The sequence below is a fragment of the Nicotiana sylvestris genome, chromosome 8, assembly GCF_000393655.2.
Source record: "Nicotiana sylvestris chromosome 8, ASM39365v2, whole genome shotgun sequence".
Lineage (NCBI taxonomy): Eukaryota > Viridiplantae > Streptophyta > Magnoliopsida > Solanales > Solanaceae > Nicotiana > Nicotiana sylvestris.
In genome coordinates, this window is record NC_091064.1 from 15,951,451 (window position 1) to 15,968,892 (window position 17,442).

At 44.7% G+C, this 17,442-nt stretch overlaps 1 protein-coding gene across 1 annotated transcript; it reads left to right on the forward strand.

The window, feature by feature from the left end:
* The first annotated feature begins 327 nt into the window (after positions 1 to 327).
* Positions 328 to 1,308, forward strand: LOC138874725 (uncharacterized). The gene has a single exon (XM_070153502.1). The coding sequence runs from the start codon at positions 328 to 330 to the stop codon at positions 1,306 to 1,308; it is 981 nt and encodes a 326-aa protein (XP_070009603.1).
* Positions 1,309 to 17,442: the final 16,134 nt, after the last annotated feature.

Consider the following 17,442-nt stretch of genomic DNA (forward strand, 5'->3'; position numbering starts at 1 on the left):
CACAGGTGTATGCCTAGAAACTCTTCTAGGACTGGAGAACTACTTGAAGGACTCTCAGACCCTGAGAAAATATTCAGGGCATTGAACCGTGCCAACAGAAGACTTCAACCACCTCAACAAATAGACAAATTCGAAGCTGACATGGGAGATGCAATCGACCCCAACGGAAACGGCAGGCATGAGCAAGTCAACTTGAATGTCAGAGAAGCGGCACCTCTGGTGCCCGAGGGTGCACTGTATGACTGGGCATAACCCACAGCTGACAATCTGGCCACTGCCATTGTTGTGCCCGCGATACAAGCTGAATCGTTCCAGATCACGAACAACATGTTGCACTTGCTGCAAAACAAGGGACTCTTCTTTGGGACACAACTTGAAGATCCTCAGCAACACCTGAAGAACTTCCAGTCAATCTGCAAGACCCAGAGGCAGCCCAATGTCACTCCAGAGGCTATCAGGCTATTATTGTTCCCATTCTCGGTGATAGGAGCTGCACAGGTGTGGCTAAACTCACTCCCCATAAATTCTATAGCAACGTGGGATGAGTTAGTCAAGCAGTTTCATAACAAGTTTCATCCACCCAACAAAACTGCCCAACAAATTGATGAGATCGTGAGCTTCAAGCAGAAACCGATAGAGACACTGCATGAAACATGGGGCAGGTTCAAAGGAGTGTTGGTTATGTGTCCACATCATGGTATTCCAGAACAGATGTTGGGACAACAATTTTATATGGGACTGTCAGATGGGTTGAAGAATATTATAGATGCCTCAGCTGGTGGGGCATTCCTGAGCAAGACATGGAGTGAAGGTCAGAGTTTACTAGATAAAATGGCACAGAATTCGGGATGGACATCCAGGAATGCACCCATCACTCCAGTGGTGCACTCCGTGCCTCTTGATCCTTCAAACACTATGGCTGAAAATATGGCGACTCTCTTGACACAAATGAGCATTCTCACCAAAAAGGTGGAGGAATCAGGGCAAAAACAGCAGGTACACATAGTAGATACTACCAATGGGGGCCTGTGCACATCTTGCATTAGTCAGCCAATTGGTAATCCTTGGAATACAGAGCTTGATCATCATCAGCAGCACCCTGAAGATATGAACTATGTTGCTAACTATGGGGGTCAGAGACAGGGAAATCAGAACTGGGGTCAGCAGACTCAGCAGCAGTACAGACCACCTCAGCCACAATATAACGCCGGAAACATGGGAGGTATGAGACCCCCCAACAACATGGCATTGTATCCTAGACCACAGGGGTACAACAATCAGCAGCAGGGGTACCACCCTCTTCAGTAGCAGCATGGTGGAAGACAGGACGATGGGTTTGCTAGACTGGAAGCAATGATGCAGCAGGTTATTGGGTCCATTGCGAAGATAAACGAGAGAATAGATGTACATGACGCAGCTATCAAAAATATTGAAGTGCAAGTGGGCCAAATTTCAATGTCTCTGAACAATCGTCCTCAAGGGACGCTACCTGCAGATACCCAAATCAATCCTAAAGATCAGGGCCCGAAGCAGCTGATGGCGGTGAGTCTCCGTAACGGCAGGGATCTCGACGAAGAGCAAGAGAGAGCTCGTGACAATATACAGGCTGAGACACTCATTCAGGTACCCATTGAGCTGGATGAATACACAAGGTTGACAGATGTGACAGTCCAGCCTGCTCAGGAAGAAAAGAATACTCTGCAGGAGACCGAGAAAGTTGTTGAAGCAGTTGAAGAGCCGGTAGTAGAGATAGTAGCCGAGAAAGAAAATTCCCAAGTGATTGGAAAGAAAAGCCCTCCTCCACCATTTCCACAGAGGTTAGCCAAGCATCAAAAGGAGGAGCAGTACAAAAAGTTCTTTGAGATGCTCAAGCAAATTTAGGTAAATATTCCATTGATTGAAGCCTTAAAGGAGATGCCTGGATACGCAATAATGATGAAAGACTTAATGTCCCGGAAATTTGATTTCCAAGACTTGGATACGGTGACACTTACTCAGACGTGCAGTGCAGTGGTAACTAGACCTGTTGCTGAAAAGCTCTCTAATCCAGGGAGTTTTACTATTCCATGTACAATTGGAAACTTTGCTTTTGCAAAAGCACTCTGTGATTTAGGGGCCAGCATTAATCTTATGCCCCTGGTCATTAACAAGAGGTTGGGCATTGGGAGAGCTAGACCCACCTCTATGTTGTTGCAGCTGGCTGACAGGACTGTGAAGCGTCCATTTGGGATCCTGGATGATGTACTTATTCAGGTGGGGAAATTCGTGTTCCCTGCAGATTTTGTAATATTGGATTGCAAGGTGGATGAAGAAATTCCTATCATCTTAGGAAGACCTTTCTTGTCCACAGGGAGAGCTCTTATTGATTGTGATATCGGGGAGCTTAAGATGAGGCTCAATGACGAAGAGATCATATTCAATGTGCAGAAATCTATGAGGCGCCCAAGTGAGTTCGCAAATTGCTCTCTTATTGATGTCGTGGATGTAATCGTACAGTCTGATGATGAAGTGTTGATGATTGAGGATCCCCTCGCTGCATGTTTGACGAATTTGGAGGAAGTGAACGGTGAGGACTTGGCAGAATGGGTGTTGGCATTGGAAGGTAGAGGGTTCTGGGATAGAAAACTAGAGTTCGAGCCCCTACACTTAGGAAAGAGAGAAACTCCTCCAGCTAAGCCATCCATTGAAGAACCACCGAAGCTGAAACTAAAGCCATTGCCAACCCACCTTGGGTATAAATTTCTGGGACCCGACTCCACTCTACCTGTTATTATCTCATCTGGTTTGTTAGATGTGCAGGTCCAACAGCTTTTACAGGTATTGAAGGAGTGCAAAACTGTCATTGGGTGGACCATGGTAGACATCAAGGGGATCAGCCCCGCTTACTGCATGCATAAGATTCTACTGGAAGAGGGGCACAAACCTTCCAGGGAACATCAGAGGAGGCTGAACCCAAATATGAAGGAAGTGGTGAAGAAGGAGGTGATAAAGTGGTTAGATGCGGGAATCATTTTCCCAATCTCTGACAGCAGCTGGGTTAGCCCAGTTCAATGTGTGCCTAAGAACGGTGGCATAACGGTTGTGAAGAATGACAACAATGAACTAATCTCAACGAGAACCATCACAGGCTGGAGAATTTGCATGGATTATCGAAAGTTGAATCTAGCCACCCGGAAAAACCACTTCCCACTTCCCTTCATCGATCAGATGCTGGATAGATTGGCAGGGAGGTCACACTTTTGTTTTCTGGATGGGTACTCAGGGTACAATCAGATTTCCATTGCACCTGAGGACCGAGAGAAGACCTCCTTCATATGCCCTTATGGCATTTATGCCTTTAGGAGGATGCCCTTTGGCTTATGCAATGCACCCGCCACATTCCAACGGTGCATGATGGCCATATTCACTGACATGGTTGAGGATATAATGGAGGTGTTCATGGATGACTTCTTAGTGGTGGGAAGTTCATTTGATGAGTGCCTAGTAAATCTGACGCATGTGCTGAAACGGTGCATCGAGACTAATCTGATGCTGAACTGGGAGAAGTGCCATTTCATGGTACAAGAAGGCATAGTCTTGGGGCATCGGGTGTCAAGCAAGGGAATAGAAGTAGATCGAGCAAAGGTTAATGTAATAGCAAAGCTGCCTCAACCAACTTCGGTCAAAGCAATCAGAAGTTTTCTTGGACATGTCGGTTTCTACCGGCGGTTCATAAAAGACTTCTCCAAAATCACCAAACCTCTCTGTAAGTTATTAGAGAAAGATCACCCGTTTGTATTTTTTGATGATTGCAGGATAGCGTTTGAGGAGTTGAAGCAGAGGTTGGTCACAGCACCCATCATTGTTGCCCCCAACTGGGAGCAACCATTCGAACTAATGTGTGACGCTAGTGACTATGCAGTGGGGGCAGTGCTGGGCCAGCGGAAGGACAAATTGATGCACCCTATCTACTATGCCAGCAGAACGCTGAGTGGAGCCCAGTTGAACTATACGGTGACTGAAAAGGAGATGCTAGCTGTGGTGTTCGCATTCGACAAGTTCTGATCCTACCTGATAGGATCAAAGGTAATCATCTACACTGACCATGCCGCTCTCAGATACTTAATAGAAAAGAAAGACTCTAAGCCATGCCTGATTCGTTGGGTGTTGCTGCTGCAAGAGTTCGATCTTGAAATACGTAATCGCAAGGGCACTGAGAATCAAGTCGCTGATCACTTATCACGACTTGAGGGAGCTGAAAATGCAACTAAAGTTGAGGAAATTCTGGAAAATTTTCCAGACGAGCAACTGCTCGCCATAACTCATCAGGAAGCGCCATGGTATGCGGACTTGGCCAATTACCTGGCCAGTGGTATAGTTCCTCACGACCTTTCATCGGTCCAGAGGAAGCGATTTTTTCGTGAAAGCCGCTTGTACTATTGGGACGAGCCCTATCTCTTTAGAATATGATTGGATAACATGATCCGGAGATGCGTCTCCGAGATAGAACAATCTTCTATTTTGCAGGCTTGTCATGCATCGGCTTATGGTGGACACTTTGGAGGGATCAAGACAGCAGCAAAGGTGCTAGAAGCCGGATTTTTCTGGCCGACTGTGTTTAAAGATGCTCACTCATGGGTGAAGGGTTGTAATGAATGTCAACGCACCGGGAACATTTCCCGGCGCCACGAGATGCCCATGAACCCAATTCAGGAGATAGAAGTGTTCGACGTCTGGGGGATTGATTTCATGGGTCCCTTCGTCAGCTCCTATGGCAATAAGTACATCCTTGTTGTTGTAGACTATGTGTCCAAGTGGGTGGAAGCTGTAGCATTGCCCACCAATGATGCGAAAGTGGTGGTGGGATTTCTAAAGAAGAACATATTCACCCGCTTTGGGACACCACGTGCGATTATCAGTGACGGAGGCACTCACTTCTGCAATAGAGCCTTCGAGAAGTTGCTTATAAAATACGATGTGCGCCACAAGGTGGCTACTCCATACCACCCGCAAACTAGTGGGCAGGTTGAGGTATCCAATAGGGAAATCAAGAGTGTGTTAACGAAAACTGTGAACGCCACAAGAACTGATTGGGCAAGGAAGCTAGATGATGCACTCTGGGCCTATAGAACAGCTTTCAAGACACCAATTGGTATGTCACCATACAAGTTAGTGTTTGGGAAGGCCTGTCACTTACCTGTAGAACTCGAGCATAAAGCGTGGTGGGCACTCAAACAACTAAACTTAGACATGGAATATGCAGGCACGTCAATAGTCACAAAATTGCATGAGCTCGAGGAGTTCAGGTATTTTGCTTTTGAGAGCACAAGGCTTTACAAAGAAAGAATGAAGAGGCTACACGATCAGAACATTGTTGAGCGAAATTTCAAACCTGGGGACATGGTACTGCAATACAACTCAAGACTGAGGTTGTTCCCGGGTAAGATGAAGTCACGATGGTCTGGACCCTTTCAAGTAGTTGAAGTTTTCCAGTCAGGAGCGGTTGACGTCACCACTGAGAATGACTCTCGTACATTTAGAGTCAATAGTCAGAGATTGAAGTTGTATGTGGGTATGAGCGAGCCCAAGGAAGGGTCTCAACTGCAGTTGACTGAACCACAGAGGTCGAGCGAGATTTAACTGCACTCATCTGGGTTGTGCCGCGACGTTAAATCAGGTGCTGCATGGGAGGCAACCCATGAAATTGTTGTAAGTGTAACTCTCCCTAAAATAAAAAAAAATTAAAAAAAACGTCAGAATTAGAGACGAGGTCCAACCGCGGTACTGACCCTTCTCTGAACCCAGGCCGTCGCGGTTACACCACGATCGCGGTACAACCGCGGTCAGGGAGACCCTCTGAACTTGCTCTACTGCGGTCCTACAGCGACCGCGGCAGAACCGCGGCAGACGCAGACGGGGTCCAGGTAAGGTTTTCGTTTTACATTTTTCTCTTTTCACCTTTTACCCAAAATACCCCCCCCCCCCCAACTAACCCCCCCCCCAATTCGCCCAGCTTCAGCAAAACACCCCCCCAATCCCTTCTATCTAATTTCTCTCCCACTTCTCTCTATCTTCTCTTTTCTCTTCTCATCTTCACATCACTCCATTACCATCCTCCCCTACTATCCACCTTCTTCATCCACTTTCCCTCAACCAAACAAGTAAGTTTCTCTTTCTCTCTCTCTATTTCATCTTCTAACTTAGTATACTTTAGCATAATTGTATTTAGTTTAACCCTAGGTAGGGTTAGTATAACTTTTGTCAATTTTTGCTTTCTTTCATGGTTTTTTTTTGTTGTTTGGTACTGTTGTGAAATTGTTTGGTGCCATAGTGTGTGGGCCTTCATGGTGTTTATGATGTTTTAGCCTAGAAATCATTTTTTGGGGTATAGTTGTATTATGCCCATGTGGGTCGAAATATTGGAATTTTTGTGATATTATAGGGCGGGTTATACCCACTCCTAATTAGGGGGTGTTATACTTGGTGATTGGGGGTGTTGTCACTGTTTGATAATATGTGCAGGAGTAGTGTGGGGTGGTGTAGGCCGAATGTTGTAAGTAGTTCTGTTGTGAGGCCTCTGTGGAGATTGTAACCTTCCCTACCTTGCTTGTGTGGCTAGTCTGCCAAGATAAACTTAATGGGGATGGTGTTTTTGGTGCCATCGGGTGGCGAAGTCTGAGTACCCATCTGACGGACACTAATTAGGATGAATTTGATGGTTATGAATTTTCCTGACTCATTGCAGGTATTATGGCCCGTAAAAAGCAAAAGAGAGGGGCAGGCACATCCCAACAGCCGACATATGACGAGTCTAGGTTTGAATCAAAATGAGCGGAGGATGATTTTAATGCCAAGGCTGGTAAGAACTTCATTCAGGAGTTGCAAATTGACCGGGCAGACCTCCACGTGGAACAGGAGGAAATGTATGAAGAAATTCGAAGGCGAGAAATGGAATTCCTCTTTGATGATCCCGGCCCAGCGAACCGGATGATGGTTAGGGAGTTCTACACGAACTGCCCAGCACATATGCTGCGGGAGGTGACTGTGCGAGGCACAGGGGTAGATGCCTCAATTGAAACTATCCGCCAGGTATTGAGGCTACCCTGGTTCACGGGCGATATTGACTACTACCACGACAGACCAGGGGTCACGTGGGAAGTTATAACTGATGTACTTTCTGCTGGTGGGCGACCTACCTGGATCAAGGACCACATTACCCTAAACTCCAACTCTTTCACGCACTTGGCTAAGTGTTGGTTGACTGTCATCTGCAGCCGGTTCATGCCCTCCAGCAATACCACAGACGTGAACTTCAACAGAGCCCTATTGACTTGGTGCTACGTGATGAAGAAGGATTTTGATTCAGCACGGGTAATTGGTGACGAAATGGTCCTCCGGGGACCGCTGCTGTCAAAGGGATTTTACTTCCCTTCCTTGGTGACTGCACTGTGCTTACGGAGGAGGGTCCCCACTGATTCTGCTGATGGAGCATTGGCACCTGAAGCACCATTCCGAGCTTCACGCATCAGAGTGGGCAGGGGCACACGTACAACAATTATGCTAGATGATAAGGCTGATGACCCGGTTCCTTTTGCACCGTCTAGGAGATCTCTTGACAGTGCCGGACCCTCTCGGCACCCCCATACTGGGGCAGGCTTTGCCAGATCTCAGTCTACCAGCCTATGCTGCGTTCCATGGAGGAAGAGGTCGCGGATCTCCACATCTCAGTGGATGGCCTACATACACGGATGGATGCCACGTCTCAGAGGCAGGCCCGGTCTGAGAACAGGTTCATGGCCTAGTTCCGTGCTTTGGGGAGAGCTTGCCATGTAGACCCTAGCACAGTCTCCGACTCTGATTGAGTCTCATGGAAGTCTTCTTACCCTTCTGCTCTTTACTTTCTTGATATGACATGGGGACATGCCATGATTTTAAGTGTGGGGTGGGAGACTTGCTCTAGTTATATTTGTACTGTACATAGACATTGTGTGTTGTAGCATGAAATTGATGTTGCTGTATATAATTGACTGTAATTATATTAGGAGTCTGACTTGGCCCAACGACGGACACTTGTCGACGGGTCTCTTGAGGGTCCAAGTCGGATATATATTTTTAAAAAAAAAATTTAAAGGTAGAGGATTCTTCCTGAGGACGGACCACTGGGACAGTACTCTTGAGGGAAGTAGTCCATGAAGATTTTTTTATTTTATTTATTTTTCTTTTTAGGTAGTGTAGTAAGTCCCCCTTGGTTTTTCTTTTGGCCACGGTTCTTTTCCAAGGGTTTTTCTTGAACCGGGTTAGGTAGATTTTTCTTTTGTAGTTAAGACTAAGATGGGTAAAGGCTAGAATGCTACCTCTGATGTACACACCTGCAACCAACTAAAATGAACCTGAGAGTGTGACGTCTAGGCTCAGTTGTGGACTTGTAAATCTATGCCTTAATTTTGCACATCTTGCTTTGCTTGAACGCTCGTATGAGTGTGTTGATAGACTGATCCCGAACGAGTTACATGCTAAGTGTGTGAGATTTTACTTGCATTCTGTGCGTGCGTGCGATACCTAGAACTTGCCCTGTGTGTTTGCAAAGCGAAATAGAAGCTGTTGGGTTTTAGAGATGATTGAGGCATTTCTTTGTGTAAGCCTACATATAATGGTGAATCCACCTGTCTATATTGCCATAGTTAACCCCTTTGAGCCTGAAGCCTGTTCTCTGATAACCCTATAATGACCTATATCCCTGTGTTTGAATAGCTGATTGTTTGAACCTATACCTCCGAAAAGCACTTGAATCACTAAAGAATATACAAAAGTCAAAGTGTGGGGTGGTAGGGAGTTAGCGAGAAAAAAAATGGGGAATCAGGAATGAATTATTTGAATGGTGCACTGGAATCTTAAAAAAACAAAAAAGCCAGTTGCACCTAAAGGAAAGTAGGGGTCACCTGTGAAACAAAAAAAATGTGGAGGAATGATTGGGCTGAGCAGGGAAATTGAGATAAAGGAAGTGTGTATTAAAAGTGCTTAGGGAGGTTAATCACTACATCCAAATGTATCCTACCCGTCCTTTAGCCTACATTACAACCAAATAAAGACCTCTTGATCTTTGACTAAAACAGCTCGATTAGTAGAGTACTACACTAGGGGCAAGCTTATGGTGTGTCTGTGCGGCATGTGAATGTTCTTTGCTAAGAGTGAGTGAATTCTTTCTATCTTCAGTTCCTTGAGTTTGAATTTTATGCGTGTGGAACTTCTCTCAGACTTTTTGATGTGAGGGAATGTGACTCGGGAAGGAAAAGTAAATCTTCACCTCTGTTAGAGTAACCAGAGTGAGCGCAATTGTGTCATGGCAGTAGAGTCTGCATCTGGGGTATGACCGGCACATTGCTTAGGTTGTTCCGCCAAAATTGTGGGTGTGACATATTTGGGGTAAAGCATCAAACGATTAGGCTTTTAAGTGTGGTTTAGCTTGCTCGAGGACGAGCAAGGGTTTAAGTGTGGGGTGTTGATAATAGGTGAATTTAACTATATTCAGGCCCTAAATAACCGCCTTCTTGCATAGTTTTAATAATAAAAGTGATAACAAAATGCTCTTATTAGTGCTTTTCATGATTTGCAGGTTATATATGACTAGGGAAGGCTAGGGAGCACTTTTGGAGTCAAAAAGAATGAAGAAAGAGAGGCCAACCGTGAAATGTCCCAAGTGAACCACGCAAAAACAGGCTGAAGAATCAGAAAAATGACTCTGCCGCGGTGCCACCGCAACCACGGAAGAACCGCGGTGATGGATGCTCGCGGACAGAAGGAGATTCAGAGGAGCTGTTTGGCCGCGGTTCCACCGCGACCACGGCAGAACCGCGGCAGGAGGCGGAAATTTCAGGGACTAAAGTGCAAAACACGGGATTTTTAGCCCAAACCCCTATTTTAAACACTAGAGTTCGCCCAAGAGAGGGATGTATTGATTTTTAGAGTATCTTGGCAAGAAAAACAATTGTGAGAGATCACCCAAAACATCTTTCTTTTTTTCTTTGATTTTGATTGCTAGTTTATGATGGATCTTATCTTAGTTTGTTTACCCATAGTTATGAGTAGCTAAATCTTTTGTCTAAGGTTTTGATGGAACCTATTTGGGGATGAACTTCTTGTTTATGTGAATACAAATTGATAGTTTCAATCTTTATTTATTCAACTATGCTCTTGTTGTAGTTAATTGACAGGATCCTTAATTAGTTGTGCCTATTTAGTGTGCATAACTCGGGAGAGAGTGCATATTTAGGTTATTGTTGAATAACACCACTCCTAAAGTATAAGAGGAATCTATAACTGTGGGTTTAAAGGCGGGATTAGGGATAACGAAGCCTTGGGTGCAATCTTAAGTGAACTGTGTTAATTAAAGCTAGCTAGTGTATCTCGGGAGAGTGCAATAGTATATTACTGTGATTACTCGGGAGAGATTTACGGTAAGAAAAGTGTTCATGATTGATAGAGGTGTGTTGGTAAATTTGTATGAAGCATAAACATAAGGGATTCCATCAATAGGGGAAATCTTTACCTTAGCTTTTTCTCATCATTGTTTACAACCTTAGCATTTTAGTTTACAGCTTGTTATTTACTTGCAATCTTAGTTAGTAAAGAAACCTTCAACTGTGATTCAAAAGTTTGGGAAATTGGTTCTCAAGAGTTTAGTGGGTCTAAAGATTGTGATTGATAGGTTAACTCTCTGTGGATTCAACCCTGGGCGTAATACTCGGGTTATATTTGCAACGTCCGCAGAGTCCTTTTTAGAGGGCATAGTTGGGCGTGATCAATAGGTATGTAAAAATCCCTAAATTTATTGTAAAAATTGAACACTTTTTGGTTAATCACTTCAAATTTTTGAAATAAACGTTGCGATGGGGCGGATTTTTTCAAATTTCAACTTTCACCTTCTTCTTTCTAAAAAATAAAGCTACCCAAACACATTCTACGAACTAGTGTTTTTCAATTTACCATTGAGAGAATTTGCGCTTCTAGTCACCGAAATATTAATAAATTTTAATTTGATTATTGTTAATTTTGTTAAACACAATTAATTAATTGAAATGCACATTTTTTATCAATCTGCTTGTATTATTACTAAAAAGACAACCCAATGCATTAAGCTCTCGTTATGCGCGGCGTCGGAGAAAGAGCCGAATCATAAGGGTCTGTAACGATCCGACTGGTCGTTTTACCTTTTAGTTCCCCGTACCCTTAAATAAAACTTCCCGCGCTTGCTTCAACTAATTTACGACTTGCGGGGATGGTTGGTTCGAGATTTGGAAGATTTTGGAGTGAAATATGCTCATTTTATTCCTTAGGATTTTCTTAAAGGGCTAAGTTTGACTTTGATTTGAGAAAATGAAATATGGGACCCGGGCGTATGCCCGGAATCGAATTTCGAGGTCCCTAGCCCGGATAATGAATTTTTATTAGAAATTGTTAATCTGAAGTTTTAAGGATTTAAAGAAACTAATTAATGATTGATCCCACGTGTATTGGGCTCGTATGCTGGTTTCGGAGCCTGGTACAAGTCCGATATAACATTTAAGATGTGCCGTAAAATTTGGTGTCAATCCGAGTAGTTTAAGGTTGTTCGGTTGGAAAATTAAGAACTTGAAATTTATAAGTTTGACTCATTTGGTTTTAGGGGGTGATTCTTGGATTTAGCGTTTTTTCGGGCGTTCTGAAGGTTCGAGTAGGTCCGTCTCGTGATTTCAGACTTGTCGGTACGTTCGGGCGGGGCCTGGGAGCCCCGAGCATCAATCGGATGAGGCTCGAGTGAAGTGGGAAATGTTGAGAAGTGTTGAAGCATCTGCTTCTGTCATAACTGCACCTGCAGTTGGTCGACCGCAGGTGCGAGACCGCAGAAGTGGTCCACCTATCGCAGATGCGGCCCAGGGTAGGCCATGCCAAAACCGCAAAAGCGACTGCAAGACCGCAGAAGCGGTCCTATCCCGCTTGGCCCATTTTTGCAGATGCGACCTCTTCCTCGTAGAAGAGGGACCGAAGATTCGGTCCCATGACCGCAGATGCAGAAATTGCTGAAGTAGTGAGCTTCATTTAATACGGGTTCTAAGTCATTTTTACCACTTTTCACTCCTCCATTGGCGATTTTGGGAGCTCTTGAGAGAAAACTTCCACCTAGCATCTTGAGGTAAGTTTATCCCACCTATTCTTAGTTTAATACTTGTGTATTAGGTAGATTAAATACTAGAATTTAGGTAAAATCAAGGGGTTAGAGCAAAACTTAGGGTTTTGACAAAAGTTAGATTTAACCACGAAATGTTTTATGAAATGAATTAGAAATTATATATCATTGATCCTTAGGTTATAGAGACCAACTTCCTTCGAAAAATTTCGGAATTTGTGCACGTGGGTCCGAGGTCGAATTTTAGGAAACTTGTGTTAAGGGTTGGAAAATTGCTTAAATAGCTAGAATACGATCTTGTGAGCTTATATTGACTAGTTCCTACCTCATTTAACTAGTTTTGGATCGTTCGCTCCAAATTGAGAGTTTGGGCTCGTTCTTGGCATTTGGAAGTATACTTTGAGCGAGGTGAGTCTCATTTCTAACCTTATAAGAGGGAATTGTCCCCATAGGTGTGATAATTGAATTAATTGCTACTATATGCGGGGGCTACGTACGCACTAGGTGACGAGAGTCCGTGTGTAGCTACTATTATGCTAAGTCCGGGTAGTCTAGGACCCAAAAGCATGCTCTGTGTGATATTCTTGTAACTTCACGTTTAATTTGGATTTGTATAAATCATGTTGATTAAGGTAAATGAGACTAGTAAGAGGAACCTTATCTTCCTTGGCTTTTTAAAGAGAATTTGAATACTTCTATGAATAACTGCTCTCAGATATACACTATTGTCTGCTTGTCATTGCGTCGCACGTGTGATTTGCGAGCGGGGAATAGATGCATTTATGGTTCATGTCGTTCGACCCTCAGCAGTGCACAATTTATTTTCATGTTGGATCGGGCCGTACGTCCCTCGGTGTTGCTTGCACATGCTTTACTTAGTATTTTTCTGTGGATTAAACTTCGTATATACCTTGAAATGTAAATGGATACCTATGATATTATATGGAAAAGAACTGTTATTCTTTGCCATAAAATGCTAATTAATTGTGCTATCCATGCTTAGTATAAATTCTTTCTCATATCATTTGACCCTAGTAAGTATCAAGTCGACCTTTCGTCTCTACTTCTTCAAGATTAGACGGGATACTTATTGGGTACATATTGTTTATGTACTCATACTATACTTCTGTACTTAATTGTACAGAATCTGAGGCAGGTGTCTCTGGCTATCAGTCTGGTGCGCATCCCTGAGCAGATTTCAAGACCTCTACGGTGAGCTGCTTCTCTTCCCATGCCGTTCAGTAGTTTTAAGGAGTCTCTCTTAATTTATTTTTGTTGTCTATTCTATTTTGGACAGTATGATAGATTGATTTTTTGTAAATTCTACTAGTTGCCCACAACTTGTGACTCCAGATCTTAGCACATACATTAGTAGATTATTATTTTGGGGTTGTATGATTATTTTGACACATTACTGATCATTTCTGGTTTTTACTTCAACTTAAGGAATTATTGCAATTATTTTGGTAAAAGTAAATGAGAACTTATTTAGTATTTTTCGCGTTGGCTTGCCCGGCAATGGTGTTGGGCGCCATCATGACCTATTATAGAAATGGGTCATGACATCATGATATCAGAGCACTAGATTCACGTAGGGCTCACAAGCTATGGGCAAACCTAATAGAGTCTTGTGAATCGGTATGGAGACGTTTGTATTTATCTTCGATGGGCTATAGGGTGTTAGGAAAAACTACTCTTTATTCATTTCTTATCGTGCAGTGGTTGGTGTACTAAATCTCCCTCTTCTATTCTCTCACAGATGGTGAGTACATGCACGGCTGATGTTCCAGACCCGGGAGCAGCTACTCCCCCCATTGCTAGAGGACGAGGCAGAGGCCGGGGGAGGGCACCGGCCCGAGGTAGGGGACGAGGGCATCCTAGAGTTATCCCAGTAGTACCACCAGCAGATCCCATGGGAGATCCTATCATTGATGAGCAGGGCGAGGTGCCCGCAGCTGAGCCTACCCCGACGGACTTTATGACAGCACCGGGATTTCAGGAGGTCATGGGCCGTATGTTGCGGTTCATGGATTCTATGATGCAATCTGGTTTATTTCTAGAAGATCCGGCTATATCATAGGCAGGAAGGGGAGCACAGACCCCTACTGCTCAGGCTCCTAGACATACAGCTGTAGTGTACCAGACTCTGGGTGCACTACTCGCAGATGGGGACCATCCAGTTGCTGCAGTGGTGTCCTAGCCCAGACCAGCTGCAAACGGTGACCCACAGAAGTTATTGGATAGATGGACTAGACTTCACCCTCCTATCTTCGGGGGTGAGCATCATGATGATGCCCAGGATTTCATTGATATGTGCAGGGACAGACTGCACAACATGAGTATATTGGAGTCGCATGGAGTTGACTTCACTACTTTTCAGTTGGAGGGCAGGGCCCGTAGATGGTGGCAGTCCTATGTTCTTGGCAGGCCAGCAGGTTCTCCACCCCTCACCTAGGGTCAGTTCACCCAGTTATTCTTGGATAGGTATATTCCACCCTCTAAGAGGGAAGAGTTGTGGTATCAGTTTGAGCATCTTGAGTAGGGTCAAATGTCTGTGACCGATTATGAGACGAGGTTTTCTGAGTTGTCTCGCCATGCACTCATGATACTTCCCACAAATGCAGAGAGAGTGCGGAGATTTGTTGCGGGGTTATACCCCGGTATTTGAGCTAGCATGGCTCGGGAGGTGGATATGGGTACTGAGTATCAGCAAGTGGTAGAGATTGCTCGCAGGATTGAGGGATATCTCCAGAGGGGTAGAGAGTAGATTCAGCAGGACAAGAGAGCCATTTTTGGGAGAGCTCAGAAGTGCCCCAGCTTGGGGTAGAGGTTACTTCGGGAGGGGCCAGCCTAGTAGACCCCCGTATTTAGCACCACACCCCCTCCCCGAGGTGCTCCAGTGAGACCTTATTTCAGTGCGATGCCGGAGAGTTCTTATCGCCCACCAGCTATTTAGGGTTCCTCCGAAGGGTATTCTGGTCATCAGGATTCTTCTAGTTCTCCTTCAGCATCGTGCCAGAGAGTTCATATCGCCCACCAGCCATCCAGGGTTCTTCTAGTGGGTATTTGGGTCAGCAGGATCAAACTTTAGGGCAGCAGTCTATGGTACCGAGTGTGTGCTATGAGTGTGGAGATCCGGGTCACATGAAGAGGACCTGCCCCAGACTTTGGGGCAAGGCAATGCAGCATGGTTAGTAGCCTATGATTTCATCACCGGCTGCCCCACCACCTAGAGGTGGAGGGCAAACTGGTAGGGGCCGTCCTAGAGGTGGAGGCCAGGCAAGGAGAGGTCAGCCAGCTATTGCTCAGTCAGGTGGAGGCCAACCAGCCATCTCTCCATCCAGATTCTACGCCCTTCCGTCCAGGCCAGATGCATTGGCCTCAGATGCCATTATCATAGGTATTATTTCCATCAGTGATAGAGGTTCTTCGGTATTATTTGATCCAGGGTCTACTTATTCATATGTATCATCTTTGTTTGCTCATTTCCTAGTTATTTCTCCTGAGCCGTTGGGCACTCCTGTTCATGTGTCTACTCTTGTAGGTGATTCTGTGGTTGTGGATTGGATCTACTGGTCCTGTGTGGTCACATTCTGTGGTTTCGAGACTAGAGCAGATCTCTTGTTGCTTGATATGATCAACTTTGAGGTCATCGTGGGCATGGATTGGTTGTCTCCATATCATGCCGTCCTATATTGCCATGCCAAGACTGTTTCATTAGCGATTCTAGGGTTACCGAGGTTGGAGTGGAAGGGTTCCATAGTTGATATATCTAGTCAGGTTATTTCTTTCCTGAAGGCTCGGCATATGGTCGAGAAGGGGTGATTGGCTTATCTAGCTTGTATTCGAGACACTACTGCAGAGTTTCCGATGATTGATTCAGTTCCAGTGGTTCGAGAGTTCACCGATGTGTTTCTTTTTGATCTTCCTGGCATGCCACCAGATCGTAATATTGATTTCTGTATTGATTTGGCTCCAGGCACCCAGCCTATATCTATTCCATAGTACCGCATGGCTCCTTAGGAGTTGAAGGAGCAGCTTGAGGAGTTGCTAGTAAAGGGGTTTGTTAGACCCAGTGTATCACCTTGTAGTGCACCAATGTTATTATTGAAGATGAAGGATGGGACTATACGGATATGCATTGATTACCGCCAGTTGAACAAAGTCACTATCAAGAACAAGTATCTGTTGCCTCGTATCAATGATTTGTTCGACCAGTTGTAGGGTGCTAGGGTGTTCTCTAAGATAAACTTGAGGTCTGTTTACCATCAGTTGAAGATTCGGGACTCGAATGTTCCGACTGCATTCCGAACTAGATATGGCCATTATGAATTTTTGGTAATATCTTTGGCTTGACTAATGCCCCAGCAGCATTTATGCACTTGATGAATAGGGTATTCAGGCCTTATATTGATTAATTTGTCATCTTCTTCATTGACGACATCTCGATATACTCCCGTAGCCTGGGGGAGCACGAGCAGCATTTGAGAGTAGTGCTTCAGACCTTGCGAGAGCAGAAGCTATACGCTAAGTTCTCCAAGTGTAAGTTTTGGCTAGATTCAGTGGCATTCTTGGGGCATGTGGTGTCAGGAGAAGGTATTAAGGTGGATCTCAAGAAGATTGAGGCAGTTCAAAGTAGTCCACGCCCTACATCAGTGACCGAGATCAGGAGTTTCCTGAGGTTAGCAGGTTATTACAAGCAATTTGTGCAGGGCTTTTCATCTATTGCATCAACTTTGACTAGATTGACCGACAAGGGTTCTCCTTTTCGTTGGTCCGATGATTGTGAGGATAGCTTTTAGAAGCTCAAGACAGTCTTGACTACAGCACCAGTTCTTGTGTTGTCTTCTGGTCAGGGATGTATACGGTATATTGCGACGATTCGCGCATTGGATTATGGTGTGTATTGATGCAGGAGGAGCAAGTTATTGCCTATGCTTTACGCCAACTGAAGATTCATAAGAAATATTATCCTGTGCACGATCTAGATTTGGCCACGATTGTTCATGCCCTTAATATATGGAGGCATTATCTGTATGGGGTATCATGTGAGGTTTACACCGATTATCGCAGCTTACAGCATTTGTTCAAGCAGAGGGATCTTAATTTGAGGCAGCGCAGGTGGCTTGAGTTACTGAAGGATTATGACATCACCATTCTTTATCATCCGGACAAAGCAAATGTGGTCACGGATGCCTTAAGCAGGAAGGCAGAGAGTATGGGTAGCTTGGCATTCATTCCAGCAGAGGAGAGGCCACAAGCCTTGGACATTCAGTCCTTGGCTAACAGACTTGTAAGGT

Coding starts and splice junctions, on each gene's coding strand:
- LOC138874725 (XM_070153502.1), top strand. CDS start 328: ATGTTGCACTTGCTGCAAAACAAGGGACTCTTCTTTGGGACACAACTT.